Source organism: Echiichthys vipera (genome assembly GCF_963691815.1).
Source record: "Echiichthys vipera genome assembly, chromosome: 14".
Taxonomy (NCBI): Eukaryota; Metazoa; Chordata; class Actinopteri; order Perciformes; family Trachinidae; genus Echiichthys; species Echiichthys vipera.
The window spans coordinates 5360787-5379572 of record NC_139839.1 but is presented as its reverse complement, the minus strand read 5'-3'; the positions used below and the strand labels follow the sequence as shown (position 1 = coordinate 5379572).

The 18786-nt window shown below is 40.2% G+C and overlaps 1 protein-coding gene across 2 annotated transcripts; it reads right to left on the bottom strand.

Moving 5' to 3' along the window:
* Window positions 1-2: 2 nt before the first annotated feature.
* On the bottom strand, window positions 3-7844 carry vps26c (VPS26 endosomal protein sorting factor C). 2 transcript variants are annotated; one of them, XM_083926971.1, is made up of 8 exons: window positions 7665-7844; window positions 6091-6234; window positions 5708-5857; window positions 4328-4408; window positions 3842-3916; window positions 3109-3259; window positions 2880-3032; window positions 3-204 (listed from the first exon to the last, which is right to left on the bottom strand). In XM_083926971.1, exons 1-8 carry the CDS (start codon window positions 7719-7721, stop codon window positions 122-124), a joined length of 894 nt encoding a protein of 297 aa, XP_083783097.1. In that variant the 5' UTR covers window positions 7722-7844; the 3' UTR covers window positions 3-121. The 2 variants fall into 2 exon arrangements, with proteins under 2 accessions (XP_083783097.1, XP_083783098.1); XM_083926972.1 differs by having other exon boundaries at window positions 59-204; window positions 2884-3032.
* Window positions 7845-18786: the final 10942 nt, after the last annotated feature.

Here is an 18786-nt window from a genome sequence, read left to right as displayed (position 1 = left end):
TACATTTATTAAGGTTTACTTTATAAAATAACAAAGGAATAATTATTAATTACACACAATCAGTTTATTTAAAGTCAGAAAATTAGCATTAAAAAAGGAAGTGTTGGCCTCCTGCAGAGTCTCAGACCCTGCACAGCTTCAGAGGGAAGTTCTCTGTGATGAGGTGATCGTCATGAAGCACGATCACGACGTTGACTTCAAACTCTAAAGACGAAACAAACATTGTCAAATTACACAGAGTATTTATTATAAAGTATTTAGTTGAAGTTGATTTATGTTGAAGAAAGTTACAAAAGTCATGGTCTAGTGTGTCAAAAGTTTAAGAAAAGTCATAGTTTGTCAAAAAAAGTTCTATTATGTTGAGAAAAGTTGATGAGAAAATATGGTATGTTGAGAAAGTTATAGATATTATGTAGAGAAGTCAATGAAATGTTACATTATGTTGAAAAAAGTAAATGAAAAGTTACAGTAGATGTCAAAGTAAATGAAAAGTTATATTATGTTGAAAAAAGTTGATGAAAAGTTACAGAATATGTCAAAAAAGTTACATTATGGTGAAAAAAGTTAATGAAAAGTTACAGAATATGTCAAAAAAGTTACATTATGTTGAAAAAAGTTGAAGAAAAGTTACAGTATATGTCAAAAAAGTTACATTATGGTGAAAAAAGTTATATTATGTTGAAAAAAGTTGCTGAAAAGTTACAGTATGTCAAAAAAGTTATATTTTGTTGAAAAAAGTTGAAGAAAAGTTACAGAATATGTCAAAAAAGTTACATTGTGTTGAAAAAAGTTAATGAAAAGTTACAGAATATGTCAAAAAAGTTACATTATGGTGAAAAAAGTTAATGAAAAGTTACAGAATATGTTGAAAAAGTTACATTGTGTTGAAAAAAGTTAATGAAAAGTTACAGAATATGTCAAAAAAGTTACATTATGGTGAAAAAGGTTAATGAAAAGTTACAGAATATGTTGAAAAAGTTAATGAAAAGTTACAGAATATGTTGAAAAAGTTATATTGTGTTGAAAAAGTTGATGAAAAGTTACAGAATATGTCAACAAAAGTTGTATTATGTCAAAAAAGTTACATTATGGTGAAAAAAGTTAATGAAAAGTTACAGAATATGTTGAAAAAGTTAATGAAAAGTTACAGAATATGTTGAAAAAGTTATATTATGGTGAAAAAAGTTGCTGAAAAGTTACAGTAGATGTCAAAAAAGTTACATTATGGTGAAAAAAGTTAATGAAAAGTTACAGAATATGTTGAAAAAAGTTATATTATGTTGGAAAAAGTTGATGAAAAGTTACAGAATATGTTGAAAAAAGTTATATTATGTTGGAAAAAGTTAATGAAAAGTTACAGTAGATGTCAAAAAAGTTACATTATGGTGAAAAAAGTTAATGAAAAGTTACAGAATATGTCAAAAAAGTTATATTATGTTGGAAAAAGTTGATGAAAAGTTACAGTATATGTCAAAAAAGTTATATTATGTTGAAAAAAGTTAATGAAAAGTTACAGAATATGTTGAAAAAGTTATATTATGTTGGAAAAAGTTGATGAAAAGTTACAGAATGTAAAAAAAAGTTATATTATGTTGGAAAATGTTGATGAAAAGTTACAGTATATGTTAAAAAAGTTACATTATGTTGAAAAAGTTAATGAAAAGTTACAGTAGATGTCAAAAAAGTTACATTATGGTGAAAAAAGTTGAAGAAAAGTTACAGAATATGTCAAAAAAGTTGCATTATGGTGAAAAAAGTTAATGAAAAGTTACAGTAAATGTTAAAAAAGTTACATTATGTTGAAAAAAGTTAATGAAAAGTTACAGTATATGTCAAAAAAGTTACATTATGGTGAAAAAAGTTGCTGAAAAGTTACAGAATATGTTGAAAAAGTTACATTATGTTGAAAAAAGTTAATGAAAAGTTACAGAATATGTTGAAAAAGTTATATTGTGTTGAAACAAGTAAATGAAAAGTTACAGAATATGTCAAAAAAGTTACATTATGTTGAAAAAAGTTGATGAAAAGTTACAGTATATGTTAAAAAAGTTACATTATGGTGAAAAAAGTTAATGAAAAGTTACAGTAAATGTTGAAAAAGTTACATTATGGTGAAAAAAGTTAATGAAAAGTTACAGTACATGTTGAAAAAGTTACATTATGGTGAAAAAAGTTAATGAAAAGTTACAGAATATGTTGAAAAAGTTATATTATGTTGAAAAAAGTTGCTGAAAAGTTACAGAATATGTTGAAAAAGTTACATTATGGTGAAAAAAGTTAATGAAAAGTTACAGAATATGTTGAAAAAGTTATATTATGTTGAAAAAAGTTGAAAAGTTACCGAATATGTCAAAAAAGTTATATTATGTCGGAAAAAGTTGATGAAAAGTTACATTATGTTGGAAAAAGTCAATGAAAAGTTACAGTATATGTCAACAAAAGTTGTATTATGTCAAAAAAGTTGATGAAAAGTTACAGTATAGGTCAAAAAAGTTACATTATGGTGAAAAAAGTTAATGAAAAGTTACAGTAAATGTTAAAAAAGTTACATTATGGTGAAAAAAGTTAATGAAAAGTTACAGAATATGTCAAAAAAGTTACATTATGGTGAAAAAAGTTAATGAAAAGTTACAGTAAATGTTAAAAAAGTTACATTATGGTGAAAAAAGTTAATGAAAAGTTACAGTAAATGTTAAAAAAGTTACATTATGGTGAAAAAAGTTAATGAAAAGTTACAGAATATGTTGAAAAAGTTACATTATGGTGAAAAAAGTTAATGAAAAGTCACAGTATGTGTCAAAAACAGTCACAGTATAGTTGAGTTAAGTTTGTGGCATGTGCATCAAATGTCCTGAGAGCGTGGCGCAGCCTTCACTCACCCACTTTGAAGTTGGTGGTCTCCAGCGTGGGGCAGGTGAACAGCCTGGGGAACACCATGTAGATGGGGATGGGGAGGCCGTGGCAGACGTCGCCCTCAGCTATCTGGATGTTCTGGATCTCTGTGGCGTCTCTGGCGTAACCTTCAGCGCAGCCTGAGACCACAGCGGACGTTCAGACCAACCGGCAGAGAACACGGATCAACTCGCGCCACGTTACACTTGAACTCACCGCAGGTCTCGACTCGCACCAGCTGCAGTTCGATGCTCTTGATGGGGACGTCGGAGTTCTCCACCACCACCTCCCCCGTCAGCGGCTGACTGATCACGCGGTTGGTGGCGTCTAAATGGCCTCGGACCAGAAACTTGGGCAGAACGGTCCTCTACGGAAAAGAATATCACACGGATTATATCTTTAAACGTAAAAACCAAACAAAATGAAGCTCATCTCATCTTCAGCCTCTTATCCGGGGTCGGGTCGTGGGGGCAGCAGCTCTAGCAGGGGACCCCAAACTTCCCTTTCCCGGGCCTCATTAACCAGCTCTAACTGGGGGATCCTGAGGCGTTCCCAGGCCAGTGTGGAGATCTAATCTCTCCACCTGGTTCTGGGTCTTCCCCGAGGCCTCCTCCCAGCTGGACGTGCCTGGAACACCTCCCTAGGGAGGCGCCCAGGGCTCATCCTTACCAGATGATCCTGAACCACCTCAACTGGCTCCTTTCAATGCAAAGGAGCAGCGGCTCTACTCCGAGTTCCTCACGGATGCTGAACTTCTCCCCCTCTCTCTAAGGGAGACTCCAGCCCCCCTCCTGAGGAAACACATTTCACACGCTTGGACCTGGACCTGGTTCTTTGGGTCCTGACCCAGCTTTCATGACCACAGGTGAGGGTAGGAACCAAGATTGACCGGTAGATCGAGAGCTTTGCCTTCCTCAACTCAATTTCGTCACAAAAGTTTCTTTCTCACCTCGCGGGTGTTCTGCAGGGTGTCTGGCGTGATGGTGAAGTGAACCGGAGCGGGGACAACTTTATCTTTCTGAGGCTGAAAGTAAAACAGAGCAACACATTAGTAAAGTTAAACATCTCGCCCGTAAAGGCCTGTGTCAGTGCCAGTTTCTATTTTTTAGTTGTTCCCAAGGAGGGAGTGTGTGTGGCCCTTTATTCGGATCAAATGTTCGACGCTCCTGATTCATCTCGTAGCTGGTTGGCTCCGGTTCTGGGCTTAAAACTCTTTATATAAATAGATTTTCTGAAATGTAAATTGAGTAAATGAATAAGGAGAAAATCCCCAGAGCCGTTTAAAACGGGGCTGGTCACCGTTGAGCTCTACATTCTCACCATATTCAACAGTATTGCATATTTTCCTCATGGTGCAGCCTGAGTTTGAGCCTCACAGGTATAAAAAGTCACATACGTCCCCTCAGTGCTTTTGAATGAAATGTGCGTCACTCACCAGACAGTGCACGATGAACTCACAGTTCCTGCTCAGGTCTTTGGCCAGCAGGGGGCGCTTCATGTCACAGCGGAGGGTGTACTGAGGAGAAGACACACGGGGCGGTTTACTGACAGGAGCGCTGAAATTTAGGGTCCGTTCCTTATGAACTCAAAGCGCTGTTGTACATGTGACAGGCCTCTACGTGGCGCTGTAACTCAGAAATACACCAACGACGCAGAAGAGGAGACGGAGCACGCACATAAAGTTTGCGTGCTGTAAACAAACCAAACACAACAAGACAACGATGGCAAATGTGAGATCAGGAACAGAATCTTCTGTGTGGTTTTGTGTGTTTGTGTTGTGACGTCGGCGGGTTAGAGGTCGAGGGTTAGAGGTCGAGGGCAGGGCTCTTGAGATTTCTCCGTCTTTTCAGTTTCCCAAAGACGCCGCCTCCGTCTGGATGATCGGCCAAAAGGACACTCAACTTCTGCCGTTACAGCAAAAACCCTTCTCGTTTTTGGACGGCGCCTTAAAATGGACCGCAACTTATTTGAATCTAAACTTTGTGAATGACATTTTAGCGTTTCGTACACGGAAGGTCGTTCTTGGTGTTTGGGAACAGTGTGAGAAACTAAATGATCCAACATTTACAGAAAACAACTCCATTTATCTACATTAAGAAATGTGAATAATGGAATTTGTTAATCTCTCCTTAAGTTCAGTTTTTACCTTCCTGCTTCCTCTGCACGAACTCTTGTTGACTTAGTTTGTAGCGATATAGTTGTATATTAGTCTTAATAGTAATACATTTATTAATTTACGATTGATATAGCGCTTTTCCTGGAGCGCAAAGACGCTTTGACAAGAAAACAAAACAAAAACAACAACTAAAAAAGAAGTTTAAAGCCAGTTTTAAGTGCTACAGAGTATATGTGTGCTTGTTTATAGATGTCAGTGTCTTTGTTTACATGCCATACCTCTTATTATGATTCTTCTGAGGTGCAAGCAAACACTTAAACACATGAAATATGTTGTGATCCGTAAGATTTTCATACTATCTATCAAAGAGTGGGTTAAAACAAAGGTGATTGATCACTTTTATTTGCTGTTTTATCCAAAAAAAACACGACCTGAGAGTCTGTGGAGACTAAAATCAGTAGTAGTGACGCTTTTGACGCCGTTCCCCTTCTCTCTCTGGACCTCCCGTCAGTGTGTGGTGCATGTGAAGGCATCACGCCGCATCGCTGCAGGTGAGAGCTGCTGACGTCCTATTGTCAACATTGTTCGGTTTCCATAGAAACGCTGAAGTCCCAGAGGCCCGCCTGCAGTTACATCTCACCGCCAAAGAGGCCGCTAGAAACAACGCATCTCGTGTGTGCGCGTGTGCGTGTCACTCACCTGGATGTTGACGAACACGCCGTGGTAGGTCTCGTACAGAACTTTGTTGCCTTTGGCGTTCAGCGGGAACTCAAAGGGGATCTCAGTCTTTCCTCCGGGGATCTTTCCCGCCTTCGCCACCTCGATGTTACTGCTGATCAGCTGGATGGGCTGCAAACACGAGACGAGACACAGCGGACCGGTTAATGATAATAATAATAATAATAATATGAAATTGTGGTCATCTTTCCAGTTAATTCATTGTTTAGTCCATCATCTTTGTGTGTTCAAACATTCATTAATTTACTGTAACATAAAACAAGGTTAGAATAGAAAAACAGCACATTTAATGAAGGTATCATCATGATCTGGACCACGGACCCTGAGAGCGACTGTGAAGTCACCTTGACTGAGTTGTAGAACGCCTCGAAGACGCCGACGCTCTTGGAGCTCAGCTGCAGGTTCACCAGCCCCTCCATGTTCAGAGAGATGCCGTGGTGCTGCAGCGCCTCTTTACAGACCAGCAGGATGACGCCGGACACCACCTCCTGCACACAGAACACACGCTGTGAAGGCGTCCATCACGGTGGATAGTCCCCGCTGATGACAACTAATGTGTCCGGACTAGGGCTGCGAAGGGAGGACGGTTTACGGAAACTTTCCAGAAACTTTCCCTGGGAGTTTATGGGAATTAACTGGAAATTGGGGATAGTTTAAATAAGCTGTATGCTATCCAAACATTAATATAAATATTCTGTTTTGTCACAGGCAGACATCCATGCAAAATAATACAATTAAAAAAACATTTCAACAGATTCATTTGTAAGTACTATCAATATACATTTATTTCACCATTTATTTATTCATTAATTTCTGTAATTAGTTATTTTTACATTTGTTTATTGCTGTATTTATTTATACATTTATTTATATATGCATGTTTTCATTAATTCATTTCTGTATGTGTTTATTTTTGCATTTATTTATTTATTCCTGTATTTATTTATTTTTGCATTTATTTATTTATTCCTGTATTTATTTATTTTTGCATTTATTTATTTATTCCTGTATTTATTTATTTTTGCATTTATTTATTTATTCCTGTATTTATTTATTTTTGCATTTATTTATTTATTCCTGTATTTATTTATTTTTGCATTTATTTATTTATTCCTGTATTTATTTATTTTTGCAATTATTTATTTATTCCTGTATTTATTTATTTTTGCATTTATTTATTTATTCCTGTATTTATTTATTTATGCATCTATTTATTTATTCCTGTATTTATTTATTTATTCCTGTATTCTTTTATTTATGCATCTATTTATTTATTCCTGTATTTATTTATTTATGCATCTATTTATTTATTCCTGTATTTATTTATTTATTCCTGTATTCTTTTATTTATGCATCTATTTATTTATTCCTGTATTTATTGATGCATTTATCTATATATTTATTTATCTCTGCACATATCTACTCATTCTCTTCTGTATTTATTTATTTTGCATTTATTACTTTATTTAATGTTTTCATCACATTAATGTTGCAGCTTGTAGCTTGTGTAGCAGTGTAGTTTAATATAATAATAAAAACATCATAATGTGTTTTTTTATTTTGTATAAATAATCTGAACCTGTAAAGCAACTATAACTGTCAAATCAATGTAGTGGATTAAAAGTATAAAGTAACAGAAAATATAAAAGAATTAAGAGCTAAAAGTGAACTGAACCCAGTGGAACCGAATCTGACGGGTGACAGATTTTCTCGCTACACCCCGCTGATGAGCTGCTGGTCACGCGCGTAGAGGAAGACGCCTCCTAGCTAACAACCAGCTAACATAGCATCTTGATAAAATACACTCTTTTACTTACAGTTACGTTAAACACAAACACGGGGACGTTAACGTGAACTAAACAGCGCATAAAACAGTTTGTTAGTTAGCTTGTTGAGCTTAAGGCTAACGCTAACTCACCCCTTCATGGTAAACTTTGTTCGCTCGTTTCAGTCTGATATCCAGAGTGACGCTCATCTCTGACGTCACACTTCTGACGGTTGTTTAAAGCGACTGCGTTCAGGTTGTTTGTTTGTCAATAGAAACAAACAATAACGTGTTTTATTAACATTATGTTTCACTCCCCCAGTTTGTTTTCAGGTCGGCAGCAACAGTAATATGACTTCCGGTCCACATCCTTCAGAATAAAAGCAGGCGTCTCAGCTCTGAATCCTTCAAAGTAAAAGCTTCACCGAACCTTGATTGTGACCGGTGTGGAGGACTAAACATGAATTATGTCTCAGTAAATACAGAAATAAATAAATACAGGACTAGATAAATAAATGAACCCGAATTTATAAATAAATGCATGAAAAAAATGAATAAATACGGGAATAAATGAACAAATGAATGCATAAAAGTGAACTAATTAATAAATGCATGAATAAATGAATTAATAAATGCTGAAATAAATTAATAGATTAATTAATAAAATAATAAATAAATGAATACACAAATACAGGAATAAATGAATAAATGTATTAATAAGTGCATAAATAAATAAACACTGAATTAATTGTATAAATAAATGCATGAATGAAAAAATAAATGCTGAAATGAATACAGAAAGAAAGAAATGCAGAAAAGTGAATTATTTAATAAATGCATAAAAAATCAATAAACAAATGCATGAAAAATTAATAAATACAGAAATAAATGAATATTAAATGCTGAAATAAGTACAGGAATATATAAATGCATAAAAATAAATGAATTAATAAATGCAGGAATAAATAAGTACTGAAATAATTGTAATAAATAAAAAATAATAATAATAAATTAAATAAATGAAATAAAGGCTAACCCTAATGAAAACAGACATAAATAAATGCTATCTAAATTTTTTATTTTAATCTTTATTGAACATGTTAAAAATGTATAAAAATGAAAATAATAATACCAAGTAAATGAGGTGAATGAGCGGCTAAAAGTAAAGCAGAAAAGAAAAACAAGCAAATGGGATCCTCAGAAGCCTAAGTGTTAAGTTAACCTAACCCTAACCCCAACCTTAACCCTAACCCTAACCCCAACCCCAACCCTAACCCCAACCCTAACCCTAACCCCAACCCCAACCCTAACCCCAACCCTAACCCTAACCCCAACCCTAACCCTAACCCTAACCCTAACCCTAACCCTAACCCTAACCCCAACCCCAACCCTAACCCTAACCCTAACCCCAACCCTAACCCCAACCCTAACCCTAACCCCAACCCCAACCCTAACCCCAACCCTAACCCTAACCCCAACCCTAACCCTAACCCTAACCCTAACCCTAACCCTAAACCTAACCCCAACCCTAACCCTAACCCTAACCCCAACCCTAACCCTAACCCTAACCCCAACCCTAACCCTAACCCTAACCCTAAACCTAACCCCAACCCTAACCCTAACCCTAACCCCAACCCTAACCCTAACCCCAACCCCAACCCTAACCCTAACCCTAACCCCAACCCCAACCCTAACCCTAACCCCAACCCCAACCCCAACCCTAACCCTAACCCCAACCCCAACCCTAACCCTAACCCTAACCCCAACCCCAACCCTAACCCTAACCCTAACCCCAACCCTAACCCTAACCCTAACCCTAACCCCAACCCTAACCCTAACCCCAACCCTAACCCTAAACCTAACCCCAACCCTAACCCTAACCCCAACCCTAACCCTAACCCTAACCCCAACCCTAACCCTAACCCTAACCCTAACCCCAACCCTAACCCTAACCCTAACACTAACCCTAACCCTAACCCTAACCCCAACCCTAACCCTAACCCTAACCCCAACCCTAATCCCAACCCCAACCCTAACCCCAACCCTAACCCTAACCCTAACCCCAACCCTAATCCCAACCCTAACCCCAACCCTAACCCTAACCCCAGCCCTAACCCTAACCCTAACCCTAACCCCAACCCTAACCCTAACCCCAGCCCCAACCCTAACCCTAACCCCAACCCTAATCCCAACCCTAACCCCAACCCTAACCCTAACCCCAGCCCTAACCCTAACCCTAACCCTAACCCCAACCCTAACCCTAACCCTAACCCCAGCCCTAACCCTAACCCTAACCCTAACCCTAACCCTAATCTCAAACCTTAACCCTATTTTAAATAGGCCATAACTTTTGATAGGAACATCGTAGAGACTCCATCTTGGTACCGATGGAAAGCGCTTGGCCATAATTAGGGGGGTAGGCGAAGTCTCAACAAATGATCACCTAAGGAAAAAAAATAGGCACACAATTGTTTAAGATCAAAGGGTTCCCAACGTCTGATCGCAGCAAAACCTTATTATGTTTCACTCCCCCAGTTTGTTTTCAGGTCGGCAGCAACAGGAATATGACTTCCGGTCCACGTCCTTCAGTATAAAAGCAGGCGTCTCAGCTCAGAATCCTTCAAAGTAAAAGCTTCACCGAACCTTGATTGTGACCGGTGTGGAGGACTAAACATGAATTATGTCTCAGTAAATACATAAATAAATCAATACAGGACTAAATAAATAAATGAAAGTGAATTAATAAATAAATGCATGAAAAAAATGAATAAATACAGAAATAAATGAACAAATTAATGCATAAAAGTGAACTAATTAATGAATGCATAAAAATAAATGAATTAATAAATGCAGGAATAAATAAGTACTGAAATAATTGTAATAAATAAAAAATAATAATAATAAATTAAATAAATGAAATAAATGCTAACCCTAATGAAAACAGACATAAATAAATGCTATCTAAATTTTTTATTTAATCTTTATTGAACATGTTAAAAATGTATAAAAATTAAAATAATAATACCAAGTAAATGAGGTGAAAGAGCGGCTAAAAGTAAAGCAGAAAAAGAAAAACAAGCAAATGGGATCCTCAGAAGCCTAAGTGTTAAGTTAACCTAACCCTAACCCCAACCCTAACCCCAACCTTAACCCTAACCCTAACCCTAACCCTAACCCCAACCCTAACCCCAACCCTAACCCCAACCCTAACCCTAACCCCAACCCCAACCCTAACCCTAACCCTAACCCTAACCCTAAACCTAACCCCAACCCTAACCCTAACCCTAACCCCAACCCTAACCCTAACCCTAACCCTAACCCTAACCCTAACCCCAACCCCAACCCTAACCCTAACCCTAACCCTAACCCCAACCCCAACCCTAACCCTAACCCTAACCCTAACCCTAACCCTAACCCCAACCCTAACCCTAACCCCAACCCTAACCCTAAACCTAACCCCAACCCTAACCCTAACCCTAACCCCAACCCTAACCCCAACCCTAACCCTAACCCTAACCCCAACCCTAACCCTAACCCCAACCCTAACCCCAACCCTAACCCTAACCCCAACCCTAACCCCAACCCTAACCCCAACCTTAACCCTAACCCTAACCCCAACCCTAACCCCAACCCTAACCCTAACCCTAACCCTAACCCTAACCCCAACCCTAACCCCAACCCTAACCCCAACCCTAACCCTAACCCCAACCCCAACCCTAACCCTAAACCTAACCCTAACCCTAACCCTAACCCCAACCCTAACCCTAACCCTAACCCCAACCCTAACCCTAACCCCAACCCTAACCCTAACCCCAACCCTAACCCTAACCCCAACCCTAACCCTAACCCCAACCCTAACCCCAACCCTAACCCTAACCCTTACCCTAACCCTAACCCCAACCCTAACCCTAAACCCAACCCTAACCCTAACCCTAACCCCAACCCTATCCCTAACCCTAACCCTAACCCTAACCCTAACCCCAACCCCAACCCTAACCCTAACCCTAACCCCAACCCTAACCCTAACCCCAACCCTAACCCTAACCCCAACCCTAACCCTAACCCCAACCCTAACCCTAACCCTAACCCCAACCCTAACCCTAACCCTAACCCCAACCCTAACCCCAACCCCAACCCTAACCCTAACCCTAACACCAACCCCAACCCTAACCCTAACCCCAACCCTAACCCCAACCCTAACCCTAACCCCAACCCTAACCCCAACCCTAACCCTAACCCTAACCCCAACCCTAATCCCAACCCTAACCCTAACCCCAACCCTAACCCTAAACCTAACCCCAACCCTAACCCTAACCCCAACCCTAACCCTAACCCTAACCCCAACCCTAACCCTAACCCCAACCCTAACCCTAACCCTAAAACTAACCCTAACCCTAACCCTAACCCCAACCCTAACCCCAACCCTAATCCCAACCCCAACCCTAACCCTAACCCCAACCCTAACCCTAACCCCAACCCCAACCCCAACCCTATCCCCAACCCTAACCCTAACCCTAACCCCAACCCTAATCCCAACCCCAACCCTAACCCCTAACCCTAACCCTAACCCTAACCCCAGCCCCAACCCTAACCCTAACCCTAACCCTAACCCTAACCCCAACCCTAACCCTAACCCCAACCCTAATCTCAACCCCAACCCTAACCCTAACCCCAACCCTAACCCTAACCCTAACCCTAATCTCAAACCTTAACCCTATTTTAAATAGGCCATAACTTTTGATAGGAACATCGTAGAGACTCCATCTTGGTACCGATGGAAAGCGCGTGGCCATAATTAGGGGGGTAGGCGAAGTCTCAACGAATGAGCACCTAAGGAAAAAAAAAATAGGCACACAATTGTTTAAGATCAAAGGGTTCCCAACGTCTGATCGCAGCAAAACCTTATTATGTTTCACTCCCCCAGTTTGTTTTCAGGTCGGCAGCAACAGGAATATGACTTCCGGTCCACGTCCTTCAGTATAAAAGCAGGCGTCTCAGCTCAGAATCCTTCAAAGTAAAAGCTTCACCGAACCTTGATTGTGACCGGTGTGGAGGACTAAACATGAATTATGTCTCAGTAAATACATAAATAAATCAATACAGGACTAAATAAATAAATGAAAGTGAATTAATAAATAAATGCATGAAAAAAATGAATAAATACAGAAATAAATGAACAAATTAATGCATAAAAGTGAACTAATTAATAAATGCATAAAAATAAATGAATTAATAAATGCAGGAATAAATAAGTACTGAAATAATTGTAATAAATAAAAAATAATAATAATAAATTAAATAAATGAAATAAATGCTAACCCTAATGAAAACAGACATAAATAAATGCTATCTAAATTTTTTATTTTAATCTTTATTGAACATGTTAAAAATGTATAAAAATTAAAATAATAATACCAAGTAAATGAGGTGAAAGAGTGGTTAAAAGTAAGGCAGAAAAAGAAAAACAAGCAAATGGGATCCTCAGAAGCCTAAGTGTTAAGTTAACCTAACCCTAACCCCAACCCTAACCCCAACCTTAACCCTAACCCTAACCCTAACCCTAACCCCAACCCTAACCCTAACCCCAACCCCAACCCTAACCCTAACCCTAACCCTAACCCTAACCCTAACCCCAACCCTAACCCTAACCCTAACCCTAACCCTAACCCCAACCCTAACCCTAACCCTAACCCTAACCCCAACCCCAACCCTAACCCTAACCCTAACCCTAACCCTAACCCTAACCCCAACCCTAACCCTAACCCCAACCCTAACCCTAAACCTAACCCCAACCCTAACCCTAACCCTAACCCCAACCCTAACCCCAACCCTAACCCCAACCCTAACCCTAACCCTAACCCCAACCCTAACCCTAACCCCAACCCTAACCCCAACCCTAACCCTAACCCTAACCCCAACCCTAACCCCAACCCTAACCCCAACCTTAACCCTAACCCTAACCCCAACCCTAACCCTAACCCCAACCCTAACCCTAACCCTAACCCCAACCCTAACCCCAACCCTAACCCTAACCCTAACCCCAACCCTAACCCTAACCCTAACCCCAACCCTAACCCTAACCCTAAGCCCAACCCCAACCCTAACCCTAACCCTAAACCTAACCCTAACCCCAACCCTAACCCTAACCCTAACCCCAACCCCAACCCTAACCCTAACCCTAACCCCAACCCTAACCCTAAACCTAACCCCAACCCTAACCCTAACCCTAACCCTAACCCTAACCCTAACCCCAACCCTAATCCCAACCCTAACCCCAACCCTAACCCTAACCCCAACCCTAACCCCAACCCTAACCCTAACCCTAACCCCAACCCCAACCCTATCCCCAACCCTAACCCTAACCCTAACCCCAATCCTAATCCCAACCCTAACCCCTAACCCTAACCCTAACCCCAACCCTAACCCTAACCCCAGCCCCAACCCTAACCCTAACCCTAACCCCAACCCTAACCCTAACCCCAACCCTAATCTCAACCCCAACCCTAACCCTAACCCCAACCCTAACCCTAACCCTAACCCTAACCCTAATCTCAAACCTTAACCCTATTTTAAATAGGCCATAACTTTTGATAGGAACATCGTAGAGACTCCATCTTGGTACCGATGGAAAGCGCTTGGCCATAATTAGGGGGGTAGGCGAAGTCTCAACGAATGAGCACCTAAGGGAAAAAAAATAGGCACACAATTGTTTAAGATCAAAGGGTTCCCAACGTCTGATCGCAGCAAAACCTTATTATGTTTCACTCCCCCAGTTTGTTTTCAGGTCGGCAGCAACAGGAATATGACTTCCGGTCCACGTCCTTCAGTATAAAAGCAGGCGTCTCAGCTCAGAATCCTTCAAAGTAAAAGCTTCACCGAACCTTGATTGTGACCGGTGTGGAGGACTAAACATGAATTATGTCTCAGTAAATACATAAATCAATCAATACAGGACTAAATAAATAAATGAAAGTGAATTAATAAATAAATGCATGAAAAAATGAATAAATACAGAAATAAATGAACAAATTAATGCAGGAATAAATAAGTACTGAAATAATTGTAATAAATAAAAAATAATAATAGTAAATAAAATAAATAAAATAAATGAAATAAATGCTAACCCTAATGAAAACAGACATAAATAAATGCTATCTAAATTTTTTATTTTAATCTTTATTGAACATGTTAAAAATGTATAAAAATGAAAATAATAATACCAAGTAAATGAGGTGAATGAGCGGCTAAAAGTAAAGCAGAAAAGAAAAACAAGCAAATGGGATCCTCAGAAGCCTAAGTGTTAAGTAAACCTAACCCTAACCCTAACCCTAACCCCAACCCTAACCCTAACCCTAACCCCAACCCTAACCCCAACCCTAACCCCAACCCCAACCCCAACCCTAACCCTAACCCTAACCCCAACCCTAACCCTAACCCTAACCCCAACCCTAACCCTAACCCTAACCCCAACCCTAACCCTAAAACTAATCCTAACCCTAACCCCAACCCTAACCCTAACCCTAATCCCAACCCCAACCCTAACCCTAACCCTAACCCCAACCCTAATCCCAACCCTAACCCCAACCATAACCCTAACCCCAGCCCTAACCCTAACCCCAACCCTAACCCCAACCCTAACCCTAACCCCAACCCTAACCCCAACCCCAACCCTATCCCCAACCCTAACCCTAACCCTAACCCCAACCCTAATCCCAACCCTAACCCCTAACCCTAACCCTAACCCTAACCCTAACCCTAACCCCAGCCCCAACCCTAACCCCAACCCTAACCCTAACCCTAACCCTAACCCCAACCCTAATCTCAACCCCAACCCTAACCCTAACCCTAACCCCAACCCTAACCCCAACCCCAACCCTAACCCTAACCCTAACCCTAACCCCAACCCCAACCCTAGCCCCAACCCAAACCCCAACCCTAACCCTAACCCTAACCCCAACCCTAACCCTGACCCTAACCCCAACCCTGACGGTTGTTTAAAGCGACTGCGTTCGGTTTGTTTGTTTGTCAATACAAACAAACAATAACGTGTTTTATTAACATTGTGTTTCACTCCCCCAGTTTGTTTTCAGGTCGGCAGCAACAGGAATATGACTTCCGGTCCACGTCCTTCAGTATAAAAGCAGGCGTCTCAGCTCAGAATCCTTCAAAGTAAAATCTTCACCGAACCTTGATTGTGACCGGTGTGGAGGAGTAAACATGAATTATGTCTCAGTAAATACATAAATAAATAAATACAGGACTAAATAAATAAATAAAAGTGAATTAATAAATAAATGCATGAAAAAATGAATAAATACAGGAATAAATGAACAAATGAATGCAGAAAAGTGAATTATTTAATAAATGCATAAAAAATCAATAAACAAATGCATGAAAAATTAATAAATACAGAAATAAATGAATATTAAATGCTGAAATAAGTACAGGAATATATAAATGCATAAAAATAAATGAATTAATAAATGCATGAATAAATAAGTACTGAAATAATTGGAATAAATAAAAAATAATAATAGTAAATAAAATAAATGAAATAAATGCTAACCCTAATGAAAACAGACATAAATAAATGCTATCTAAATTTTTTATTTTAATCTTTATTGAACATGTTAAAAATGTATAAAAATGAAAATAATAATACCAAGTAAATGAGGTGAATGAGCGGCTAAAAGTAAAGCAGAAAAAGAAAAACAAGCAAATGGGATCCTCAGAAGCCTAAGTGTTAAATTAACCTAACCCTAACCCTAACCCTAACCTTAACCCTAACCCTAACCCTAACCCCAACCCTAACCCTAACCCCAACCCTAACCCTAACCCTAACCCCAACCCTAACCCTAACCCCAACCCTAACCCCAACCCTAACCCCAACCCTAACCCCAACCCCAACCCTAACCCTAACCCTAACCCTAACCCCAACCCTAACCCTAACCCCAACCCTAACCCTAACCCTAAAACTAACCCTAACCCCAACCCTAACCCTAAAACTAACCCTAACCCCAACCCTAACCCTAACCCTAACCCCAACCCTAACCCTAACCCCAACCCTAACCCTAACCCTAAAACTAACCCTAACCCTAACCCTAACCCCAACCCTAACCCTAACCCCAACCCTAACCCTAACCCCAACCCTAACCCTAACCCTAACCCTAAAACTAACCCTAACCCTAACCCCAACCCTAACCCTAACCCTAACCCCAACCCTAATCCCAACCCCAACCCTAACCCTAACCCTAACCCCAACCCTAACCCCAACCCTAACCCTAACCCCAACCCTAACCCTAACCCTAACCCTAAAACTAACCCTAACCCCAACCCTAACCCTAACCCTAACCCTAAAACTAACCCTAACCCTAAACCTAAAACTAACCCTAACCCCAACCCTAACCCTAACCCTAACCCTAAAACTAACCCTAACCCTAACCCCAACCCTAACCCTAACCCTAACCCTAACCCTAACCCCAACCCTAACCCTAACCCTAAAACTAACCCTAACCCTAACCCCAACCCTAACCCTAACCCCAACCCTAACCCTAACCCCAACCCTAACCCTAACCCTAACCCTAAAACTAACCCTAACCCTAACCCTAACCCCAACCCTAACCCTAACCCCAACCCTAATCCCAACCCCAACCCTAACCCTAACCCTAACCCCAACCCTAATCCCAACCCTAACCCCAACCCTAACCCTAACCCCAGCCCTAACCCTAACCCCAACCCTAACCCTAACCCCAACCCTAACCCTAACCCCAACCCTAACCCCAACCCTAACCCTAACCCCAACCCTAACCCCAACCCTAACCCTAACCCCAACCCTAACCCTAACCCTAACCCCAACCCTAATCCCAACCCCAACCCTAACCCTAACCCTAACCCCAACCCTAATCCCAACCCTAAACCTAACCCCAACCCTAACCCTAACCCTAACCCCAACCCTAACCCTAACCCTAAACCTAACCCCAACCCCAACCCTAACCCCAACCCTAACCCTAACCCCAACCCTAACCCCAACCCTAACCCTAACCCTAAAACTAACCCTAACCCTAAACCTAAACCTAAAACTAACCCTAACCCTAACCCCAACCCTAACCCTAACCCTAACCCCAACCCTAACCCTAACCCCAACCCTAACCCTAACCCTAGCCCTAACCCTAACCCCAAACCTTAACCCTATTTTAAATAGGCCATAACTTTTGATAGGAACATCGTAGAGACTCCATTTTGGTACAGATGGAAAGCGCTTGGCCATAATTAGGGGGGTAGGCAAAGTCTCAACGAATGAGCACCTAAGGGGAAAAAAATAGGCACACAATTGTTTAAGATCAAAGGGTTCCCAACGTCTGATCTCAGCAAAACCAGCACGAGTGCACTCAGCGCCCACGAAATAGGGGGGGTAGCCAAAGTTTCAAGTCTCTAAAGTAACCCTAACCCCTAAACCCTAACCCTAACCCTAACCCCAACCCTAACCCTAACCCTAACCCTAAAACTAACCCTAACCCTTACCCCAACCCCAACCCTAACCCTGACCCCAACCCTAACCCTAACCCCAACCCTAACCCTAGCCCTAACCCCAACCCTAACCCTAACCCCAACCCAAACCCTAACCCTAACCCTAACCCCAGCCCTTACCCTAAACCCAACCCTAACCCTAACCCTAACCTCAAACCTTAACCCTATTTTAAATGGGCCATAACTTTTGATAGGAATGTCGTAGAGACTCCATCTTGGTACCGATGGAAAGCGCGTGACCAAAATAAGGGGGTAGGCGAAGTCTCGACAAATACACACCTAAGGAAAAAAAAATAGGCACACAGTTGTTTAAGATCAAAGGGTTCCCAACGTCTGATCGCAGCAAAACCTTATTATGTTTCACTCCCCCAGTTTGTTTTCAGGTCGGCAGCAACAGGAATATGACTTCCGGTCCACGTCCTTCAGTATAAAAGCAGGCGTCTCAGCTCAGAATCCTTCAAAGTAAAAGCTTCACCGAACCTTGATTGTGACCGGTGTGGAGGACTAAACATGAATTATGTCTCAGTAAATACATAAATAAATCAATACAGGACTAAATAAATAAATGAAAGTGAATTAATAAATAAATGCATGAAAAAAATGAATAAATACAGAAATAAATGAACAAATTAATGCATAAAAGTGAACTAATTAATGAATGCATAAAAATAAATGAATTAATAAATGCAGGAATAAATAAGTACTGAAATAATTGTAATAAATAAAAAATAATAATAATAAATTAAAT

Excerpts from the sequence above, each read along its gene's own strand:
- vps26c (XM_083926971.1), bottom strand. The coding sequence starts at position 7,721 with ATGAGCGTCACTCTGGATATCAGACTGAAACGAGCGAACAAAGTTTAC. Across the intron at positions 5,858-6,090 it reads CGTTCTACAACTCAGTCAAG|CCCATCCAGCTGATCAGCAG; the intron begins GTGACTTCACAG and ends TCGTGTTTGCAG. Across the intron at positions 3,033-3,108 it reads GGTGCGAGTCGAGACCTGCG|GCTGCGCTGAAGGTTACGCC; the intron begins GTGAGTTCAAGT and ends CTGTGGTCTCAG.